The sequence below is a fragment of the Gopherus evgoodei genome, chromosome 5 (genome assembly GCF_007399415.2).
Source record: "Gopherus evgoodei ecotype Sinaloan lineage chromosome 5, rGopEvg1_v1.p, whole genome shotgun sequence".
NCBI lineage: Eukaryota > Metazoa > Chordata > Testudines > Testudinidae > Gopherus > Gopherus evgoodei.
Window position 1 is genome coordinate 114,778,119 of NC_044326.1, and position 20,002 is coordinate 114,798,120.

The 20,002-nt window shown below is 42.2% G+C and overlaps 1 protein-coding gene across 1 annotated transcript; it reads left to right on the top strand.

Moving 5' to 3' along the window:
- Position 1: 1 nt before the first annotated feature.
- On the top strand, positions 2 to 18,272 carry LRIT3 (leucine rich repeat, Ig-like and transmembrane domains 3). Its single transcript, XM_030564584.1, has 4 exons — positions 2 to 134; positions 1,451 to 1,926; positions 14,260 to 14,565; positions 16,934 to 18,272. Exons 1-4 carry the CDS (start codon positions 19 to 21, stop codon positions 17,998 to 18,000), a joined length of 1,965 nt encoding a protein of 654 aa, XP_030420444.1. The 5' UTR covers positions 2 to 18; the 3' UTR covers positions 18,001 to 18,272.
- Positions 18,273 to 20,002: the final 1,730 nt, after the last annotated feature.

Here is a 20,002-nt window from a genome sequence, read left to right on the forward strand (position 1 = left end):
TTTTGCTGGGAGGTAGTCATGTATCTGTTTGTTTGTTTATGCATCATGATTAGCTTTTCTGAAGAGGTAAACAGTTTTTGTCCTTCACAATGCACTTGCATTTACCACGGCAGAAGTGATGGCACTGGAACAAGGTATGCCTTTCTTTATTGCCGTTACACAACGTAATTATAAGAAAATAGGTTGATGAAAATTTAGAATAATATTCTCTGACACCACTGATGAGTGCAGATTGTGTAGTTTTAGTTCATGTACTTTTTAGAAGTATAAACGGAGAAGTTTACTCCATTTTTATGCCACTTTACATGGTAAGCAATGTGCGTGGATATTTACAGGTAGCAATAATATCTTGTCTTACTGGTTTTTACTTAGCAGCCGAATGCCTTTTAAATCTTCAGTTTTTACAAGGACTTCTCTCGGCACTCTAACTTACTAAATGTCGATATTTCCTTGAAAATTCCATTTCTCAAACCAGTTATCCATGGTACGGTAATCCTGGTTTTAGATAAATGCAAAAGTTTCCTTTACTCTATCTCATTGTTAGACAATAGAAAAAGTATGATGATAAAGGAAAAGCTTAACCACTTTGAAATATTGTACAGCAGACGCACTAGACATTGTATTGTTGCTCATTTGGGAATTACAATTTCAGCTAATTTTATTCTTGTGCTATACCTGATACAAAGTTATGGTGAGAAGAAAGGAAAATAGATGTACTTCATAAATCAGCATCTATATGGAGAGAAAGAAGAGACATTAACTTTGATCAGAATTCTCAAACCTGGATGCCTAGACTCCTAAATCCATATGTATGAACTTAAAATAAATTGAAATGGCCTAATTTTCAGAGGTTCTGAGAAAACCCAGCACCTCTCAAGTCAATGGGAGTAGGAAGTCCACAGAACCTCTGAAAATTAGGCCATTTCTATTTAGGTGGATTTAGAATCTTAAATTAAGCACTCAGTTTGAAAATTTTTCCTTTTTTTTGTAATCTTCAACCTACTTTCAAAAGTAAAGTTCCAGAAATATATTTACCCTTGTGCCTTAAATATCTGATATCTCCACTCTTGAAGAGAAATTAGAAAAAGTAACACACAGAATTATAGACTTTTTATTAAAACGGAGGTGATGAATCTCCTGTTTCAGTGATAAAAATACAAATAAAATCCTTCTGTTCTTGAATTATATTGCTGACCCTAAAATGACTGGGTAAAAGATAGCATTTGAATTTATCTGGAATTAATGCAGCAGTATCATTAATATTTTATATTCTTTTTCTCTTTAGAAAGAAAGTCCACCTCCAAATTGTCTCTATCTTTTAAACATAGAAGATTGCACTTGGTCTGATATTTTGGCAGTAGTGGTGGTAGAAAAGGTATTAACACTTATGTATTTGAGATGCAAGTCTCTGGTAATGAAATACAGATCTCTCTTTGTTGTTTGGTGCTAGGTCTGTGCTGTGTAATGACCCTGATATGTTTGAGATCCCTGTGAATGTTCCTGTGGACACAGTAAAACTTCGCATAGAAAAAACTGTCATACGAAGAATCCCCCCTGAAGCCTTTTACTACTTGGTGGACCTTAAATACCTGTGGGTGACCTACAATTGTGTGGCTAACATTGATGCCAGCAGCTTTTATAATTTGAAGCAGCTGCATGAATTGCGTCTGGATGGGAATTTGCTATCAAGTTTCCCTTGGGAGTCTCTGATGGAGATGCCCAACTTAAGAACCTTTGATTTACATAACAACAAATTGACCAGCATTCCCTCTGAGGCTGGTAGATACCTGAGAAACCTCACCTACCTGGACATATCCAGCAACAAACTAACCACCTTGCCATCAGACCTAATGGACATTTGGCCCCCCTTCTCAGAAGCTACACCGTCCAGAAACACAGATCCAGCAGCACAGAGAGTCATATTAGGTAAACTCATGAAGCCATTGGATTCCTTATTAAAACATGTCTAAATAGTCTCTTTTTAACAGGGAAGCAGCTTAGTGTAGTGTTTGCAGGATTAAGGCCATAGTTTGTAAAGGGCTTTGGGATCATTCAGGATATAAGGTGCTATAAACATGCAAAATATTGTTATATCAATGCTAATATGTTAGTTTAAAATATAGTGTGAAACTGCTTATGCTATGCTGATTGCTGCCTGCGATTTATTTTAAATATTTTTGCTGCTAACATTTGGGACAAACACTGTGTAGAAAATACTAATGCATGTCTTAAAATGTTAGTATAACACGCTTAGCTTTTTGTAACTTGTGTCGCTCACAGGAATCACTCATCAATTCTGTAAATATTTTGGCTAATACTTGTTTTTTTATAATATGTTGATCGTTGGGTGCTCAGAAAAAAATCGTATGTAGGACTAGGTATAATTGGAGAGATTCTCCACTGCTCTCAGTTTCTGTGGATGCAGCGTGTATGGAGGGGATGGACTGCATGTGGGAGCAGGGGGTGACGCCCTGATCCTGGGACAACCAGCCTTCACATAGGTGGGGGCTGCTCTAATCTACACACCTGGAGATGGCTGGAGCACAGTGTGTTCTGTTTCTACCCCTGCACACTCCCTCTACACTAATGGTTACAGGAGGGAGGAGAGTAGGAGCTGGCTATGAGTATGTCTATGCAGCAGCTCTGAGGTGCAGTTCCAGGTTGACATATGTGTGTTTGCTCTGCATGAGCTAGTTTGGCTGTAGTAGCTCAGGCTAGCTGCCCTGGCACACACTCGCTTGATCCCCTGACTATGCACTTGGGTGGCTAGTCTGAACTGCTGCTCGTACCACTGTGGCAACCTTACTCTTTTTAAGTGCTAGCTTGAGCAGCGCTAGCACGTGTCTGTCTACCTGTGCTGGGAATTTAACCTCCCAGCTCCTGTATATGTCAGTGCTAAACCTGCTGAGGATTTTCCCCATATCAGATTCCTCATCTCAGGAGATCCAGCCAACTTCCAGTCTCTTTGCGCTGCCCTTGCTGTGCAAAGATAGTGGAATCTGGTTGAGGGCTCGCGAAGTTTCTCTACAATCTTTGTCAACAGCTTTTAATCTTGACAAGCCTTGCAGCCCTAGCACCTGTATTCTCTTGAGCACGTGACTGTTTGCACCATGTTATGTGATGATTTTATAATGTGCAAAAAAGTCCCCAGGGGAATTAGCATGAGACCTTTAGCTCATTTTCATTTGTGAACCAAGCCTGGATTTGAACCCGTATCTCCAGAGATGAAAGGGCAGTAGATTCACTGGATTCAGGTGCCAATTTGCCTCTGGTTTTTGGATCCTATGTTCTGTGGAGATGGTATGCGGTTACCTACCTTCAGACTTACATACTGAAGTCAAATACTCTGAAAATAAAATGATGATTTCTTTGTAGAATTTGGAGCAACTATAAATTAGGTTAGCTGTGAATGATTCACTTCATTTCCAGTCATTACAAAAGCCATTTATTGTAAATCTATTAGAGTGCAAGCAGACAATGATTGTTATACAATTAATCTGAACGTGAACCTCTGGAGATCTGAAGTGACACACTGCTTGTGTTTTGGATTGTTCCCTGACAAGCCCACAATCGCCTTCCCAATAAACCTGCTTTTCCTTCCTCTTTATTGAGTGTATTACTGTAGTGCCCAGGAACCCTGGTTGTGTTTCTCACTCATGTGCGAGGGTGTGCATGCACACACACATACTCGTGCATGAGCTCACGCACTCATTGTAGGAGTCTCACCCTCAGTCTGTGCCAGAGGGACATGGCTGTTACAACCTGATAGATTTTAGGATCTGGTGACAAAATCGGAGAGAGAGGCCTTCCCTGCTGTACTTTTGTTGCTTAAAAATGTACCATGTTGAGTAGGATTTATATGAGCCTGACTATCTTCTTCACTTCTCCAAGCAAAGGGATTCTGGGTAGGAACCATGAAAAAGGGAGACTGGTGGCTCTGTGACATTGCCCTCTCTGATACCCCGTGGAAGATATGCTGGGGCTCACTGAGGTTTTCAGGGCTGGGAGAGGAACCAAAGAGCCTTTGTTCTGTGTAGCACTCTCTCCCTTCCCAGAGGTGGTGAGTATCTGCTTGGATACAGATGTAGCCTGAATCATTGCTAACTAAGGCTACACTTCTGCACCTCTCAGAGAGGCTGGCCTGCTAATGGTAGCATTTCTCCTGCAGGAACCGCATTGCCAGGGATAAGAAGGGGCCAAAGGAGCTGACTAAACCATTTAGACCATTGGACTAAAGCTTCACTTCTTCACAGATCTGCAGTTCTCTGCACCTTCTACCTTCTGTGGGTGAAAATTCTGCAAAATGAACCTGCCAAGAGTCCTGGGTACTTTGTCCCCCTCCTGTGGGAGCATCCAGCTAGGTGCTCTATCTCTAGGTGGCTTGTTAACTGAAAGCATGGTGTCACTGGAAGCTGAAATTCAGAGCTTCCTAGCAGTACTTACAGCAAAGTCAAGTTGTTGAAATGCTGCCAGTAAAATGGCAGTCAGGGTTCTGCTCAATGTGAGCAATGGTTGGCAGAATCAGGAAAACAAAATTATTCGCTGGTGGTTTTTAAACAAAACAAAAACTCAAACCCAAACCAAGTGATTTTTAACATTTAGAAAGCTATGCTAGCTGCAATGTCATAAGTGAACCTGAGGAGGAGAGAGTGCAGGAGAAGGCTCCCTTCCCTAATCTTCAGGTGATGTGACTGACTGTGCCCCTGGAAAACCAGGAGCTGCTTTTTTCCAACTGATAAGAACCTGGCCTTTCCCTAGTCTTGTCGGGAATCCCAAACTTTACCCTTGCTTGATCCATTTTCTTTGGTCATTTTGGACACCAAGGGCTCGGTCCTGCTCCCACCGAAGTCTATGGTGGCAGGACTGGGCTGCAAGAGCATACTGTGGTTTCAAATCTGAGGCATGCACAATGGTAATATCATTCCCCTTGCAGTCTCCCTCCTAGAGAGCCATTGAGAGGATGAGGGAATACAGCATATAATAGAGCTGCAGTTTGCGCTGGGTGAAATCTTGCCCTTGCTGCCTTCCCATGTGCCAAGGACCCTGAATGCAGCAGAGCCACCAGGCTTCTGCAGAGTGTGCTAGCCAGGCAGTTGGGAAGACTCAGCTCTTCCTAGGGCCTGCTCTGTAGTGATTGTTTCCATGGCACTGTATGTGGCAGTGAGGGGAGAGGGAAGCACAGGGAGCCAGTGAGAAAAGGGGCCAGTCAGTCTTTTGCTATGTGAAGCCACTGACTAAACCCCAGCTGAGCAGCAAGGGCTGCAGATGGTATTGCAGTTACAGAGAGCCTTGAGTGGAGGAAACATCACGTGTTAATAACATCTGGGTTTCGTTTTGAACCTTGAATATTTCATTTATTGCCACTTTACAACCCTCTAAAAGGGGAATAATGTGCATTTAATTAAACCCTGAGGTTGGTTACTGATTTACAGAGAAAATTTCCTACATAGCTCGCTTCTAAGCTGAAGTCCATATAGACACAGCAGCACGTACTGGTGTGGGGGAAACTCTGTTTACCAAGAAGGAGGGACTGCATAACTGTATTCTTCTGTGATACACATTGGAGTATATAATTCACAACTGTAACTATGGGCTGTTATTAGGCATTGATGGGGATGAATAACCAATGAGTTACTGAAGAAGCTAATTATTTGAGTTTGTTGTGATCACTGCAGCATCCAGGCTAGTCTCCAAATGAATCAGATAAGGACACTTTGTGGAATGTGGCTATTTTCTGTCCATTTGCACAGAAACTCCATTGTGGTTCATTTGGAAGGAAGCTTTGTCAGTTGCTGTCATAAATAGATAGTTAAGGGTTAATGTCTCTTTTACCAGTAAAGGGTTAACAAACAGTGAACCGGACACCTGACCAGAGGACCAATCAGGGAACAAGATACTTTCAAATCAAGGTGGAGGGAAGCCTTTGTTTGTGTTTTTTGGGTTTTGCTTTGTTCTCTCTGGGTCCTGGAAGGGACTAGAGGTGCAACCAGGTTTCTTGCCAATCTCCCTGCTACAGTCTCTTATATATTCAGAATAGTGAGTATTTAGTAAGAAAGGCAGTTATAGTCTTTTGATTGTTTTCTGTATTTGCAAATGTGTAGTTTGCTGGAAGTATTTTAAATTGTATTTTTGCTAGGGGGAGGCTTCTTTCTAGTGTCTATAAACTGACAGACCCTGTAACTTTTACCATCTAAATTGCAGAGATAACTTTTACTTTTTTTCTTTCTTTTTATTAAAAGTTTTGCTTTTAAGACCTGTCTGATTTTTCCCCTGGCTGAGGCTCAAGGGAATCGAGTCTGTACTTAACAGGGAAGGGGAAGGGAGGGGAGAAGAGTGGAATCCCTTTGGTTTAGATTCACGGAGCGTGAATCTGTCTATCTCTCCAGGAGCCCAGGGAGGGAACACCTGGAGGGGAAGAGAAGGGAGGGGAAGTCTGGGAGAGGCAACAGTGAGGAAAGGGGTTTACTTTCCTTGTGTTAAGATCCAGGGGGTCTGGGTCTTGGGGGTCCCCAGGGAAGGTTTGGGGGGACCAGAGTGTATCAGGCACTGGAATTCCTGATTGGTGGCAGCTTATCAGATCTAAGCAGGTAATTAAGCTTAGAGGAATTCATGCTAGTACCCCAACTTTTGGACTCTAAGGTTCAGACTGGGGAAAGATACTATGACAGTTGCTCATTGTACAGTGTTGTCTACTTGTACCATATCTCATCTATGTATGGCAAATCAATGCTTATTGTGCAACCATTTTAAGTGTTGGTTTCATATTAGAATAAAACCCTGGCTCATAACTGGCTGGAAATAGCCATCATGTGAGTGAGGAGATTACCTCCTGGGAGTCAATGTTGGACCTGAGGAACTGAAACAGTGTTAATGAATCAACTCTAAATAACTGCACTTTGTCTGGCTGCAGTGAAAACAATTATTTATCTCAGAACCAATTAGGTCACTTATGAAAATCTTTGTCTCCCTCATGGAAGACGTTAAGAAAAGAGCCTCCTGTCTCTACCTGCAGACGCAAGCGTATATTTATATGTTGGAAAAGAGGCAAAGTGAGTGGGTCTGGGGTTCTGCAGCTTTCCCCATTCACAAAATCCAGTGCTTCCAAATGATCTGGAACCCTCCAGGCTAGCCTGAATAACCACGTAACCGTATTACCTTGTTCTTTGCTTCCTTGTCTCTTTCTTTGCTCAGTCTATTTCTGTTTTATACTCTGTAGGTCAGGGACTGTCTCATGTTTGTTTGTACAGTGCCTCAGGCAGTGGAGTTTAGATCTGGATTGAATCCTTTGGGCACTACTGCAATATGAGCAATAAATAGCAAGTCATAACTTCCTGTTGGGAAACCTGCAAGAGGGAAAAAGTCAGCCCACGAAGTTTTGTCACAAGCTGACCCTGAGGAGAAGGACTCAGCCATCTTGTGAAGGGAGACAAGCTGCTAGCCCTACCAATCTTGAGGGTCCATGCGGAAAGCAAACTTCTAACTCTGGAAATCCTGGGGTCTCCTGATGCCTGACCTTCACTTCCCCACTGCACCGTATCTCCTCAGCTCTATGTTTCTACCTTTTTTGAACCGGAAAGAAAAGAGGCCTTATAGGGGAGTTAACTTGGCTTGTGGCATAATTTACTACTGTGGAAAGCTGCTGGCATTTAAGGAGCAGCCACTCTCCCTTCCAATTTCTTAGGAGTACTTCCTTCTCCTTATACTCTTATTCTCCAGTCCAAAGGGAAGAGAACACGTCATTTTGTAAAATATCAAGCAGGAATGAACATTTATCTAAATAAGAATAGCATCTGCCTCTGGACCAGTTAAAAATAAAATTAGACAGATTTTAAAGGTAGGCACACGCAATTGTGTATTTGAGTGAGTTGGGCTTGTGAGCAAATATCTGTGCATATACACATGGACGGCAGGCACTCAACTTGTGCACCCTCAGATGTTGTATCTGACATGTTCATGAGCACCATTTATTTCCAGGCATCAGTTAGTCATGTTCAAAGTCAATGTGCAGTTGCACATGCCTAACTTTGAAACTCTGTCTCTGCAAATGTTAATAATTTCCAGTGGCAGATAGTTCAACAGGTTATTAGGGTTAGTTGCCTTTTTGAGTAATACACATCTTTAAGTGTTCACCTTACCTAGAGGAATTTTGCAATGACTATGGAGGTTAATGCAGCACAAAACAAAGCTCAAATAGTCCTGACATCAGTACCTCAAATGAGACAACATATTCCACAAGAAGCTTCCCTAATGTGTTATTACAGCTCAGATTTTATCTTAGCATATATTTTATATGCATTGAATGTTTTATTTGGGAAGAGAATTCCCCTTGTGAACTGAAATAGTGGTATGTTCCTTTAGGACAGTGGTGCCCAAACTTTTCCTGCCATGCCCCACCTTACCAGTAATGGAATCAGTCCGTGGCTCAGCAGAGGAGCTGGGGCTAAAGGCAGAACTGGGAGCAAAACTGGGAATGGGGGAGGAGCTAGGGCAAGAGGTGGAGCTAGCCTGGGGATGGAGAGAAATGAGGGCAGAGCTGGACTGGGGGCTGAGCAGGGGGTGGAGTGGAGCTGCAGCTGCAGCTGGGAGGGGGAAGGATAGCTCAGTGGTTTGAGCATTGGCCTGCTAAACCGAGGGTTGGGGAACTGGGGTAAAAATGTGGGGATTGGTCCTGCTTTGAGCAGGGGGTTGGACTAGATGACCTCAAGAGGTCCCTTCCAACCCTAATAGTCTATGATCTGGAGCTGGGCTCTGGGTGGAGTGGACTGTTGCTGCAGTTAGGAGGAGTCTGGGGGCAGAGCAGGGGGCTGGGTGACAATCCCTCTCAGCCATCCTGGAAGGAGGGGGGTTGGCCTAGGCCTTGTGGCCTCCCCCAACACTCCTCCAGTTTGGGGACCACTGCTCTAGGAGAAACATTGTTTCCTGTCAGTCTGAATCTGTGTTTTTCTGACAGCAGTAGGAACAAATGCTGCAGTTGATCCTGCCATTCTCCTGGGCAAAACTTACACTGATTTGAAGGAGAGTGTTACCCGAGAAGAGGATTGTGGCATTAGGACCACTTTCAGTAGAATAAGTGTGCTCCAGAGCATGGTGAGGTTCCCTGGGCACCGAGAAGCTGTCTTACAATTAATCCTCTGCAATGAGATTGGTGGCAGTAGTCTGACAAACAAGCATGATGTGGTATGCAGTGTTATTCTAGCTGTGTTGATCCCAGGATATTAGAGAGTCAAGGCTATAACTACATTGTACCCATCTTCATAGGTGGCAGGTTTGTATAATTTTTGGTGGTGCCCAAAATGGTGGTGCCCCTCCCCCCCCTGCTCTCGCCTTGTAAGCCAATATAAAATGAAGCTACAATGCGTCGGCACCACAAGATTACAAGGGTCAATTAAAAGTGGAAAGTCAGAAGCAGCACTTGCCTGCTTCAATATACAATATTAAATTTTGTTGCACCTGTTGTGACAAAGTGGGAATGTTCTTAATGTTTTCTCTGAATACTGTGTGAGTGCCTCAGTTTCCCCTGCAAGGTGCCAACTGAAGGTGCTGGGGACAAAGAGATCAGAAGAGAGACAAAGGCTAGAGGAGGGAGTGTCAGTTTGGTGCTGGCTGAGGAAATGGGGAGAGGCCCAGAACTTGGGTCTAGACTCCCCACCCTCCAAGATGGACTTGACTGAGGGGTCCTGTTTTCTGTACCTACAAGCTTTGTTTGAGACTGTGATCCTGTCGTCTAATAAACCTTCTGTTTTGCTGGCTGAGAGTCATATCTGACTGCAGAGTTGGGGTGCAGGGACCTCTAGTTGCCCCAGGACCTGCCTGGGCACACTCGCTGCGGAAAGCGCACAGTGTGGAAGGGCATGCTGAATGCTACGAGGTCAGACCCAGGAAGGTGTAAGCTTCTTGCCCTAGAGACAGTATGCTCAGACAGAGGAGGCTCCCCCAGAGTCCTGACTGGCTTTGTATGGAATAGTTCCAAAGCATCCCAGCATCCCCTTCCACACCATGCACTTCCCAGAAGTCCGCACAGGCACTGACACTCTCTCCTCTGGCCTTTGTCTCTTTTCCAGGCATTAGGAGGCCACCTGATTTCTTTGTTCTCCAACACCTTCGGTTGGCATCTTGCAGGAGAGCGACCCAGGCCATCAGTTGCCCGGAGACAGGGTTTAGGCCATTCTCTGTGCAGATGGCATCACACTGGCACTCTAGGGCTCTACAACCATCACACATCCTTATCCCACCATCTAGATCCTTGAGAAATGCATAGGGGAAACTGCTCAAGGTTAGAGTGCTGGGGGCGCATGTTCTGGGGTGGGGCAGGGCTGGAGATAAGGAACTTGGGATGCAGAAAGGCTGCCCCAGGGCTAGGGCCAGAGAGGACTCTTCCCCCCCCCCTTTTCTGGCAGCAGCAAGCTCCAGGGGAGGGACCACCCCACAGCACACTCACTCTGCACCACAGTCACTGCACATGCTCCTAGGGACTCTCTCAGGTCCATTAAGCCCACTCGCCTCCCCTATGGTGGGTATCGGGGCTGGGGGTTGTCATCATGTGTGGCCTCCCCACCCCTGCTGCTGCCCCTGGGTGCCGGGAGGGGGGCGGGCGGGGGAGAGAGCTCCCAAGCACGTGTGTGCCTCCTTCCCTGTCCTCTCTCCCTCTTCCCCTCCCCCAGTGCTCCAAGAGGCTGCCTGCCCCTGATCTCTACAGCCTTAGGCAAAAGCAGCACAAACAAAGGAGAGAGGCACTGGCTGTTTTCTTTCAGGCAGGGAAGCTCTGAGGCCGGGGCAGGGGAGAAACCCAGCTCCAAATATTGGTGGAGCACAGCCCCCCCCTTGAATATTGCTAGTGCTTAAGCACCTTGAGCCCATATAAGCTGCCGCCCCTGCCCATCTTGTCTCTCTAAGTAGGATAGTGTTGGTTTTTTTGCTGCATGGCATTAATATGGCAAATAAACTTCATTAACCATGCATTGCCCTAATAAGCATTTTGCGAAGCATGGACAGATTAGTGAGAAATGAATTTGAGTTAAGAAGCTCATTTGCATATGAGGTGCTTGACTATTAAGTGCTTAATCCTACAACCTTCACTTTCTTTTACCATAATTGCTTTCAGTGGAATTATTTGTTGATATTTTTGTGCACCTTTGTATGTTTTAAAAGTTTCACAATAGGCTTATATATTTCAATCACTCAATCATATTGGTGAATAATTTACCTGTCTAAGGGACTAATCCTGCAAATCCCTATTATCATTATTACTCACACAAGTAAGACTGCAGATCAGATCATTAAAAATGTGATTTAGGTTATTTAATATATTTTTAAAGAGACGTAATTGTCCCAACTCAGCAACATACAAATTTTCCAAAATGTGGGAAATGTATATTCAGGAAATGTGGATAAGTAACATTAAGTTACCCTGGCAGAGATGGTGTCTCTACCCTCTGTTTGCCAGGAGCTGGGAATGGGTGACAGAGGATGGATCACTTGATATTTACCAGTTCTGTTAATTCCCTCTGGGGCACCTGGCATTGGCCACTGTTGGAAGACAGGATACTGGGCTAGATAAATTTTGGTCTGACCCACCATGGCCGTTCTTATGTTCTTTGACTCCTTTACTTTGCACAATGGTCTCAACATCCTTACATGGAATGTACATTTGCACATCCTGGGAATTAGGGGCATTACATTGGATTTGTTTGCAATTAATGGCTTCTGGGACACCTGTATTACGTCTATGAACTGGAAGGAAGTTTATCTTATGTACTAAGGGAGTAGGCTGGAAATTGAGAATGTCAACCTTCTCCTTCCCCTGCTCGTTTTACCCATGTTCCCAGCTTAAGCACACAGTGCAAAGGGGAGCTATAGATAGGATGGACTGATGTTAGAGGAAACCTGTTGAAATTCACCTCTGGTGAACTGGTCTTTTATGTATATATTTTTATATGTATGCCCAGTTCACCAGAGGTTGTGAAGGTGTGTGTGTGTGTGTGTGTGTGTGTGTGTGTGTATGTATATATGTGTATATATATATAAAATAAATGTCTCCAAAGCTATATATCATCTCCAAAGAGGAGTGTGCACTCGCACTTTCTCTCTCTTTTTGAAGATTAGTTTTTTAAATACAATACTCGAAACAGTTTCCTTGGATTTGCCTATTCCTTTTCTTGTGGGTAATAATTAGTCAGATTTAAAATCACTCATGTCTGGAAGGATACAATTGGATTGTGATGTCATAAAGGACTCTCTTCAGGTCAAGTCTTGTTTTAAAAGGTGGGATTAGTCAGGGTTTATCACTGTCTTAATCAATCACTGACTTTGTGCTTAAAATAACCTAATCTTGGTCAGTTGGTTAAAGGAAGCATGTATTTCTGCATCTACAGATTTTTTCTAAAAATGCAAGGACATTAGAAGCAAATGAAATATTAAGAAAGGGAAAAAGAAAGGTGTTGGTAACATGGAATAATTCCAATTTTTTATTTAATTATTCATAAAGTTAATGCATCTTTTCACATCATGAGCTGTGTACTATGTCCCCTTATTTGGGTTTCATTCATGACTGGTTTGCTAAACTGTTCAGAGTATCCAATAATTATAGGTTTTCACTGCAAAGTAATAGCTTTTATTTTATATCTGCCTGCTCACTTTTAATGCACCCATCTTCATAGCATTGGAGGCTATCCCATGTTCCCTACAAAAATAGCTTGAATTTGGAATTAGTTCTATTTATTAATAATATTCAAAGGAAATGGAGTGTTCCAGGGAGATGTGTACAAAGATCTAAAGTCAAATCGGAAACTATTTAAAGGCATGAATGAAATGCTGTGGACCAGATTCTCAGCTGGTATAAATAGATATTTCTCTATTGAAGTCAACAGAGCTGTCCTGTCTTACGCCAATATAAGAGCTGGACCTATATTACTGTAAAATGGCCAATGTAATTCACCTGAAATCAAATTCAACAATAGAAGAAATGTCCCCTCACTCCTGCTCTTCATAATTAAAGGGCAAACAGTCTGAAGCCAAATGGGGAGGGGCAGGGTCCTTGTGTGCCATCAAAAATGCTAAGATCCTTCAATTATTTTGACAGTTCCTCTGCCCTCCTCCCTCTCTCTCTCCGCATCCCTCCACAACTTTTAAATAGTTTGTATTTAAAAGATTGGCCTGAACGAGATCTGTAAGGTTCTTGGCCTACCCAGGGTGCTCTGCAAGAACGAGGCCCACACACACTGAGAGTTATTGGCTTTAATGAAGGCAAAGTGACACACCCGCAACGGGGACTCCTGGCATTGCTGTCACGGAGGCGGGGAACCCAGCGCACCGAAACTCGGCCTGGTATGGAGTCCAAGGGCGGGACCAGGACCTTGCAGCTATATATACAGGACACAAAAACAACTCATACATAAACAAATAGGGATTTTCCACAGGCTATGTCCGCCCCATGGCCAAAGGCCAGGGACTTTCCAGAGGCGGTGTTCGCCTCTTGGCTGAGGGCCATGCAAACTGGTCCTAACCAGTTAGGAGTGGGTTATAACTGGCATGCCATGTCTTACAGTGACCGGCCGCCGAGAAAGCGAAAATACCCTAGCTAGGCCGTAACACAGTCTTCCGCGGTTCCCTACAAGATCTCTGAATCCAGACACCCCTGAACATTGGGAAAGTTCAGATCCAGATCTAAACTTCGTTGGCTTAAAGCCATCTCTGTTCAATGGCAGAATAGTTGGTATAAGTCATAAACACTTCTATCATTGCTGTCTTCTCAGCCAAAATCCAAGCACTGAAAACAGTGCCTGAAAAAAAATAGAAGCTTAGAAAACTCCATACTCAATGAAGGGGAAAAAGGAGAGCAGTGGAGGTCAAAGGACAACCATAGCTATTAGAAGATCATCTTGTACTTGAAGGGTCTGCCAAGAAGGCAAATGCTGGTGAAACACCTTACTTGGCAGCTAACCAAGGCTGCTCCTTCTGAGGTTGTTTCAAAGGAATGAAAAAATGGTACAATTTAGTGTAGAATATGTCAACTCGTACTATTTTCTGTGCAGGTGGTTGTGGGGAAAAGATCTAGTTTATCAATTGTTAACAAAATAGCTTTAACCCTCCTTCCTGAACCTCAAAAAAAAAAAAGTATAAAAGGAACAAATTAAATATTTCATGAACTTAAAAGAGACACATTCTCCCTATTAGCATTTAGACAGAATGGTATGTCCCACTCTAATCATGAACTCCAAGTAATGCTTGAAACTAAGTGTGTGCTTTTTTTTTCTGCTTAAGGTTTGCAGGACAATCCATGGTTTTGTGACTGTCGGATTTCAAAGCTAATTGAATTTTCCAAAATAGTGGACATCTCTGTTGTACTTCTGGATCCTCTTGTGGCTTGTAGTGGACCTGAGAGCCTGGCAGGTATCTTGTTCCAGAGAGCAGAGCTGGAACAGTGCCTTAAACCATCAGTGATGACTTCAGCAACAAAAATCACGTCGCCTCTGGGAAGCAATGTACTGCTACGCTGTGATGCCACTGGATATCCAACCCCACAACTTACCTGGATCAGGTCAGACAATTTACCGGTGAACTATACAGGTATTTCTAATTTATCACTAAGAAATATGAGAACCTAGATATATTGATAGTTTGTGCTTGGAAATGATCTTTGAGATCATTATTATGAATAGTGAAAAATGAACAAGAACAGATATTTCTCACAATAGTTCTACGGTTTGGGTCCAGAATCTCCTTGTCCCTATTTGTGTTAAATTCATCCATATCTGAACATGAACAGGGCAAACAAGTCATTTCCCATTCAGAACATGACATGGAACCAAGACTGGAAAAGAGGCTTAGATTCAGGGTCCCAAAATTGGATGGGGTGGTTTGGACTTGAATTTCAGTTTTGGCTTGTCTCCGGTACAAAATGCAAGTTAAAAAAGCCAGCGTAACCATAATTGAGCTATTTAAACACAGCAATTTTTATAATAAGTATTGGCTTTGTCATAAATATTACTTTGTTTGAATTTTGGTCATTTACCACCGATGTCCATACTGAACGGTAAAGAGGCAGTGAATATCTGATATTGTTTTGTATATCAGCCAATTTTAGTAATTGCATCTAGCAATTCAGAAGTTTTCCTATTTCTAAGTAATGGGTTCGTGAGAATGAAACTGTATGACAACTTATTGTAAGCCCACAATAATAAATTGTTATATTTATTATGAACAATTCTTTTAACTCAAAGCAGTAAGCTAATATCACTCATTTAAAACAAAATAAGCCTATCAGTGGAAATGAATTGGTATAGTGCAATATTGGAGGCTGCCAGTAGGTGGCACCATGGTTAGCATCTAAGGATTATCTTTAGGATTTAAAGAGGAACTGTAGAAAAGGAAAGACAGAAAAAGTAAGGATCTGAGAGTAGGGGAAGCTAGTGAATGTATAAAATCTGCAGCTCCTAGAAAAGACTGGAAATTAAACTGTTTGCCTCAGAACTCAATTATTTTAATAATTGAAAGTATTTTGATGATTACATATTTTGTAGAGGTGGGTTTGAATTTCGCAGTGTGAATTCAAATCCAAACTTTTCTGTAACTGGAATGCTATATATATAAAATTGTGTTTGCTTTTGCTGTTCATGTCACAACTGTCATTGTAGAGCACACAAACAGAGGAAACACAGAAGTCTGTAAAATCGAGATGTCATACATTACAATTGTTTAATTATTTACAGTGCCTGTCTTTCACCGTTGCAGCTTACAATAATTAAAATATATGGGGTGAAGAGTAAAATCCACATCATAAAAATAGATATAAATCTATTAATTATTACGGGTCTAACTTAATCTGTTAGTGTGTGTGTGGACTCTTAAGGGGTCTAGATAGACAGTTCTGGGAAAGTTCAGTCCACAAGACAAATTACGCCTGGGTAGTGCAGGCTGCTGCTTCTTACTCCAGCCATGTGATCCAATCCTGACCTGAGGGCTTACCCCTAGGTGAAACAGGATAATTCCCTTTCCAGTGCATGTTTAGACTTTAACCTCCCGTGTGAGGTGGTGTATAAAGTTCCTGGATTATGTGATAACCTTAATAATTGTCCTATGGGATTGTGCCAGTGCTCTATGCAGTCCAAAATAGTGCCTCAGACAGTAGCGTAAAGCCCCATAATGGGTAATTATGCAATAACCTACTCATGGGGGATGTTTCTTGCTAACCCCAGGCAGTTAGCAGTAAGATTTTACCCTTAAGCATAACAGCTGATGGGTGAAACCTTCAAGACCATTTAAATGACGTAGGAGCCAAAGTACCATTTCCTCAAGTGACTTAGACACTTAGGGTTCTAAGTCTTGTTGAAAGTCAGTTTAGCTTCTGAAGTCCATGGAATTTAGGCTGCCAAGTCACTTATACACATTTGAAACTTTACCCTGTATCCCTCCCTGTAGTCCTTTAACCATTTTTGTTTTTATAGTGAAACGGCCAATATTTTTATTACTCATATAAATGTCTAATTTTATTTTTGAACCTTACTCAGGGCAAGTCTACACTTAAAACACTGCATTGGCACAGCTTCACTGATGCAGCTATAGCGTTTTAATGAAGATGTTCTCTGCTGACTGGACAGAGCTCTCCTATCGGCGTAGTTAATCCACCTCCCTGAGGTCTGCACAGGGTGTTAGACTGGTATAACGATGTTGTTCAGGAGTGTGGATTTTTCTTACCCCCCTGTATAACTACATCACACTGATGTAGGTCTGTAGTGTACACCAGATCTCAACTCTTTTTTTTCAATACTATTATATGGCAGGGAGTTCTGCAAGTTGTGTTTAAAAGAACAATATGTTCAATTCAAATCATTTTTTCCTAACACAGCAAAAGCATGGAAGGGGTAAAGTCATAACCTTGCCTTTTTTTTATGTTACTGTTACACTGTTTTACTATATGCATTTCATTTTCCTTTAGTAATTCAAGAAACTCCAGGAGAGGGTGTCAGATGGTCCATAATAAGTTTGACAGGGATTTCATACAAGGATGCAGGGGACTACAGATGTAAGGCCAAAAATTTGGCGGGAATGTCAGAAGCTGCTGTTACTGTCACTGTGGTTGGTGTTGTCACTACGACTGTGTCACCACAAAAGTATGGGAAGAAGTTTGAAGCAGACCAACAAAATAACACACAGGAGGAAGCCAAGCAAGAATCTGAAAAAAGCACCACACCTCCTCCACCCTTAACAGCGCTACCCACAACATTGGCTACCACTGAAAGGGCAACAAGTGCCAAGATCACAGACAAAAAACAGTCCAAGTCCATGGCTGAAAGGAAAAAAAGTTCAAAGGGAGTAACAAATGGAAACAACAAAAAGTCTGAAGAAACAAACAAGAAAGATGAGGCGACTTCATTGAATGCAGCTGCACTGGCTGAACAGAACGTCACCATAAAAAACCTAAAAGTTATTAGTGAAACGGATGAAAGAGTTACCTTAACTTGGAAAACCATCAATGCCACAAGCAACTCTGCAGTGACTGTATTGTACTCAAAGTATGGTGAGAAAGATATGCTGCCTCTGAGTACAGATCCCAGCAAAAACAAAGTCACAATAGATGGTTTGCAGCCTAGTACTCAATACATGGCATGTGTCTGTCCCAAAGGAGTCCCACCTACAAAAGATCAATGCATTATTTTCTCCACTGATGGAATAAATGATGAGAGTGGTTCTCAAGTTTCCATTTTGATCATGACTAGCAGTGTGGCATGTGTGATTGTTCTACCTTTGATATTTTTCTTACTCTATAAAGTTTTAAAACTTCACAAGAAACCAAAGTCTGCTAGGGAAGCTGACCTTGCGAAAGAGACCTATGTCAAATTTGAAACACTTTCCCTTAAGCCCCGTTCAGTGGGTACAGGAGGAGAGCTCTGGACTCGAAGAAACACTGATGAGTCAGAAAGACTTCTGCTTTGCTCTAGGTCAAGCATGGATTCTCAGATGACCTTCAAAAGTGAGGGCTCCAGGTCTGAGTACTTCTGTTGACTGTTGTATATACTGGACAATGTGAAATACACTAAGGGTAAAACTAATTCCAAACTGCAGTCTTGTATCTCAAAGCAGGTCAGTGCCAGTTGGAAATACCACTATCAGATATAGCATCTGATACAACTCAGACTATAGTGATAGGAGAGGGAAAGGGAAATTGATGCCGGCATTTGTTTTTTGTCTTTTTTACATCCTGTCATGCATGCATCCTGTGACTTCTGATATGAGATAGTGATGTTCCTTGGAGAGTAAATAGAGCATAAAGTAACTCTGCCTGATTTCTGTTCTTATATTTTCTGTTTTTATTAAACGTACTGGTATTTATCTTGTCATCTGATTTAATGTGTACAACATGCAAGTTGTATCTAGCAAATATTCCCCACATTTCTTATAAAAAATATTATGTACTGGAGAAAAGCTGTAGGAGTAGAGCTTAAACTCTGGCTTTGCTTGAGTCGAAGATAGTCACATATACTTAATATTTGAAAATACAGATTTTCCAATGACAGCTTGTGCTTCAAAATGTGATAGAGCACTACACTGTATAACGTCTTGGAGTGGGAGTGATTTTGGCTTAATCAAGGCTCAAGTCAATTACCCAGAGATCATGTGCTTTGTTTCTTGAGATGCAACATAGACCATCTTCATCAAGTTACAGATGCTTTTGGAAGGAGCTTCTCTTGGCTGGTAAACTTAAGGTAAGGTTTTGATGTGGGTAGCCTTGTAATGGACAAATGTTAACAATAGGTTGAAACTACTGATACTTAATATGGTCCTGTTGCAAAATCCCAGTCTTAGAACACTATACATACTGCAATTTAATTAACTTCTTTGACAATTGTTTACCTTTGACACAATATAACATACATACATTTATGTATAAGATGCATGGTAAGATGAGGTCTTGTCCTCCAATAGCTACAGACAAGATGCAATAGGAGATGTAACAAATAGCAAGAGGGAATGAGGCCACAGGGTGAGGGTAACATTTGCAAAGTGTAATTGCGTAGGCGAATTATGAGCATGACTCAACATTTCCAAAATCATATTATATATTTTAAAAATAAACATCTAGAATTGCCTACTATGAGTCCGACCTGCATCCATTGACGTCCCTGACAAGACTCCTATTGACTTTGTTGCTGCAGGTTCTAACTCCATGAGTCTAACTGTGTGTAAACAGGGAGAACACAATACATGCCCAAATGGATTTAAAAAAAAAAAAAAAAGAGCGAGAATCTTTGATATGTTGGGACTTTCCATGTGAGTTCTGTGGTAAGCTGGGAATCTTCCCTTCCCAATGAGATGATGATAATACCTGGATCTTATCTAGTGCTTTTCATCCATTGATCTCAAAGTGCTTTACAAAGCAGGCCAGTGTCTTTCTCCCCATTTTACAGATGTATAACTTGAGGCACAGAGCAGGTAAAGTGACTCTCCCAAGGTCACCCACTAGACCAGTGGCAGAGCTGGGAATAGAGCCCACGTCTTTTGGATAAACAAGATAAAGCTTCTGTTTCTGCCTCTGCAATAACATAACATAATGGATTTTCAAGGCATAACACTTTTAGATGCCATTAGGCTGGGTTTAAATCTTTCTCATCTTGGGCAAGTGTCGTTTATGGGGAAAACTTGGGTAAGGAGGAAGAAATATTTTTGTCATAAATTGACTTAGATTCCTTGGGATGAAGAGTTTACACTATTTGAAACTGCTCAGTGGGTTAGGATGATAAAAGGAGTGCTAGAGAAACATGGAGTAGTGGGCAGAGAGCAGGTAAGCTAGTCAAAGGTGCATGATACATTTATTTGCATAATAGCTCTGCAGTTTATTAAATGGATAAGAACTGCTTTACTGGTCAGATCAATGGTGCATTTAGCCCTGTATCTTGTCTCTACAGTGGCCAGAGCTGATAGAGCTTCAGGGGGAGTGTACAGAACAGGGCAGTTCTGGAGAGATCCATCCCTGTCTTTCCCTCCTAGCTTCCGTCAGTCAGAAGTT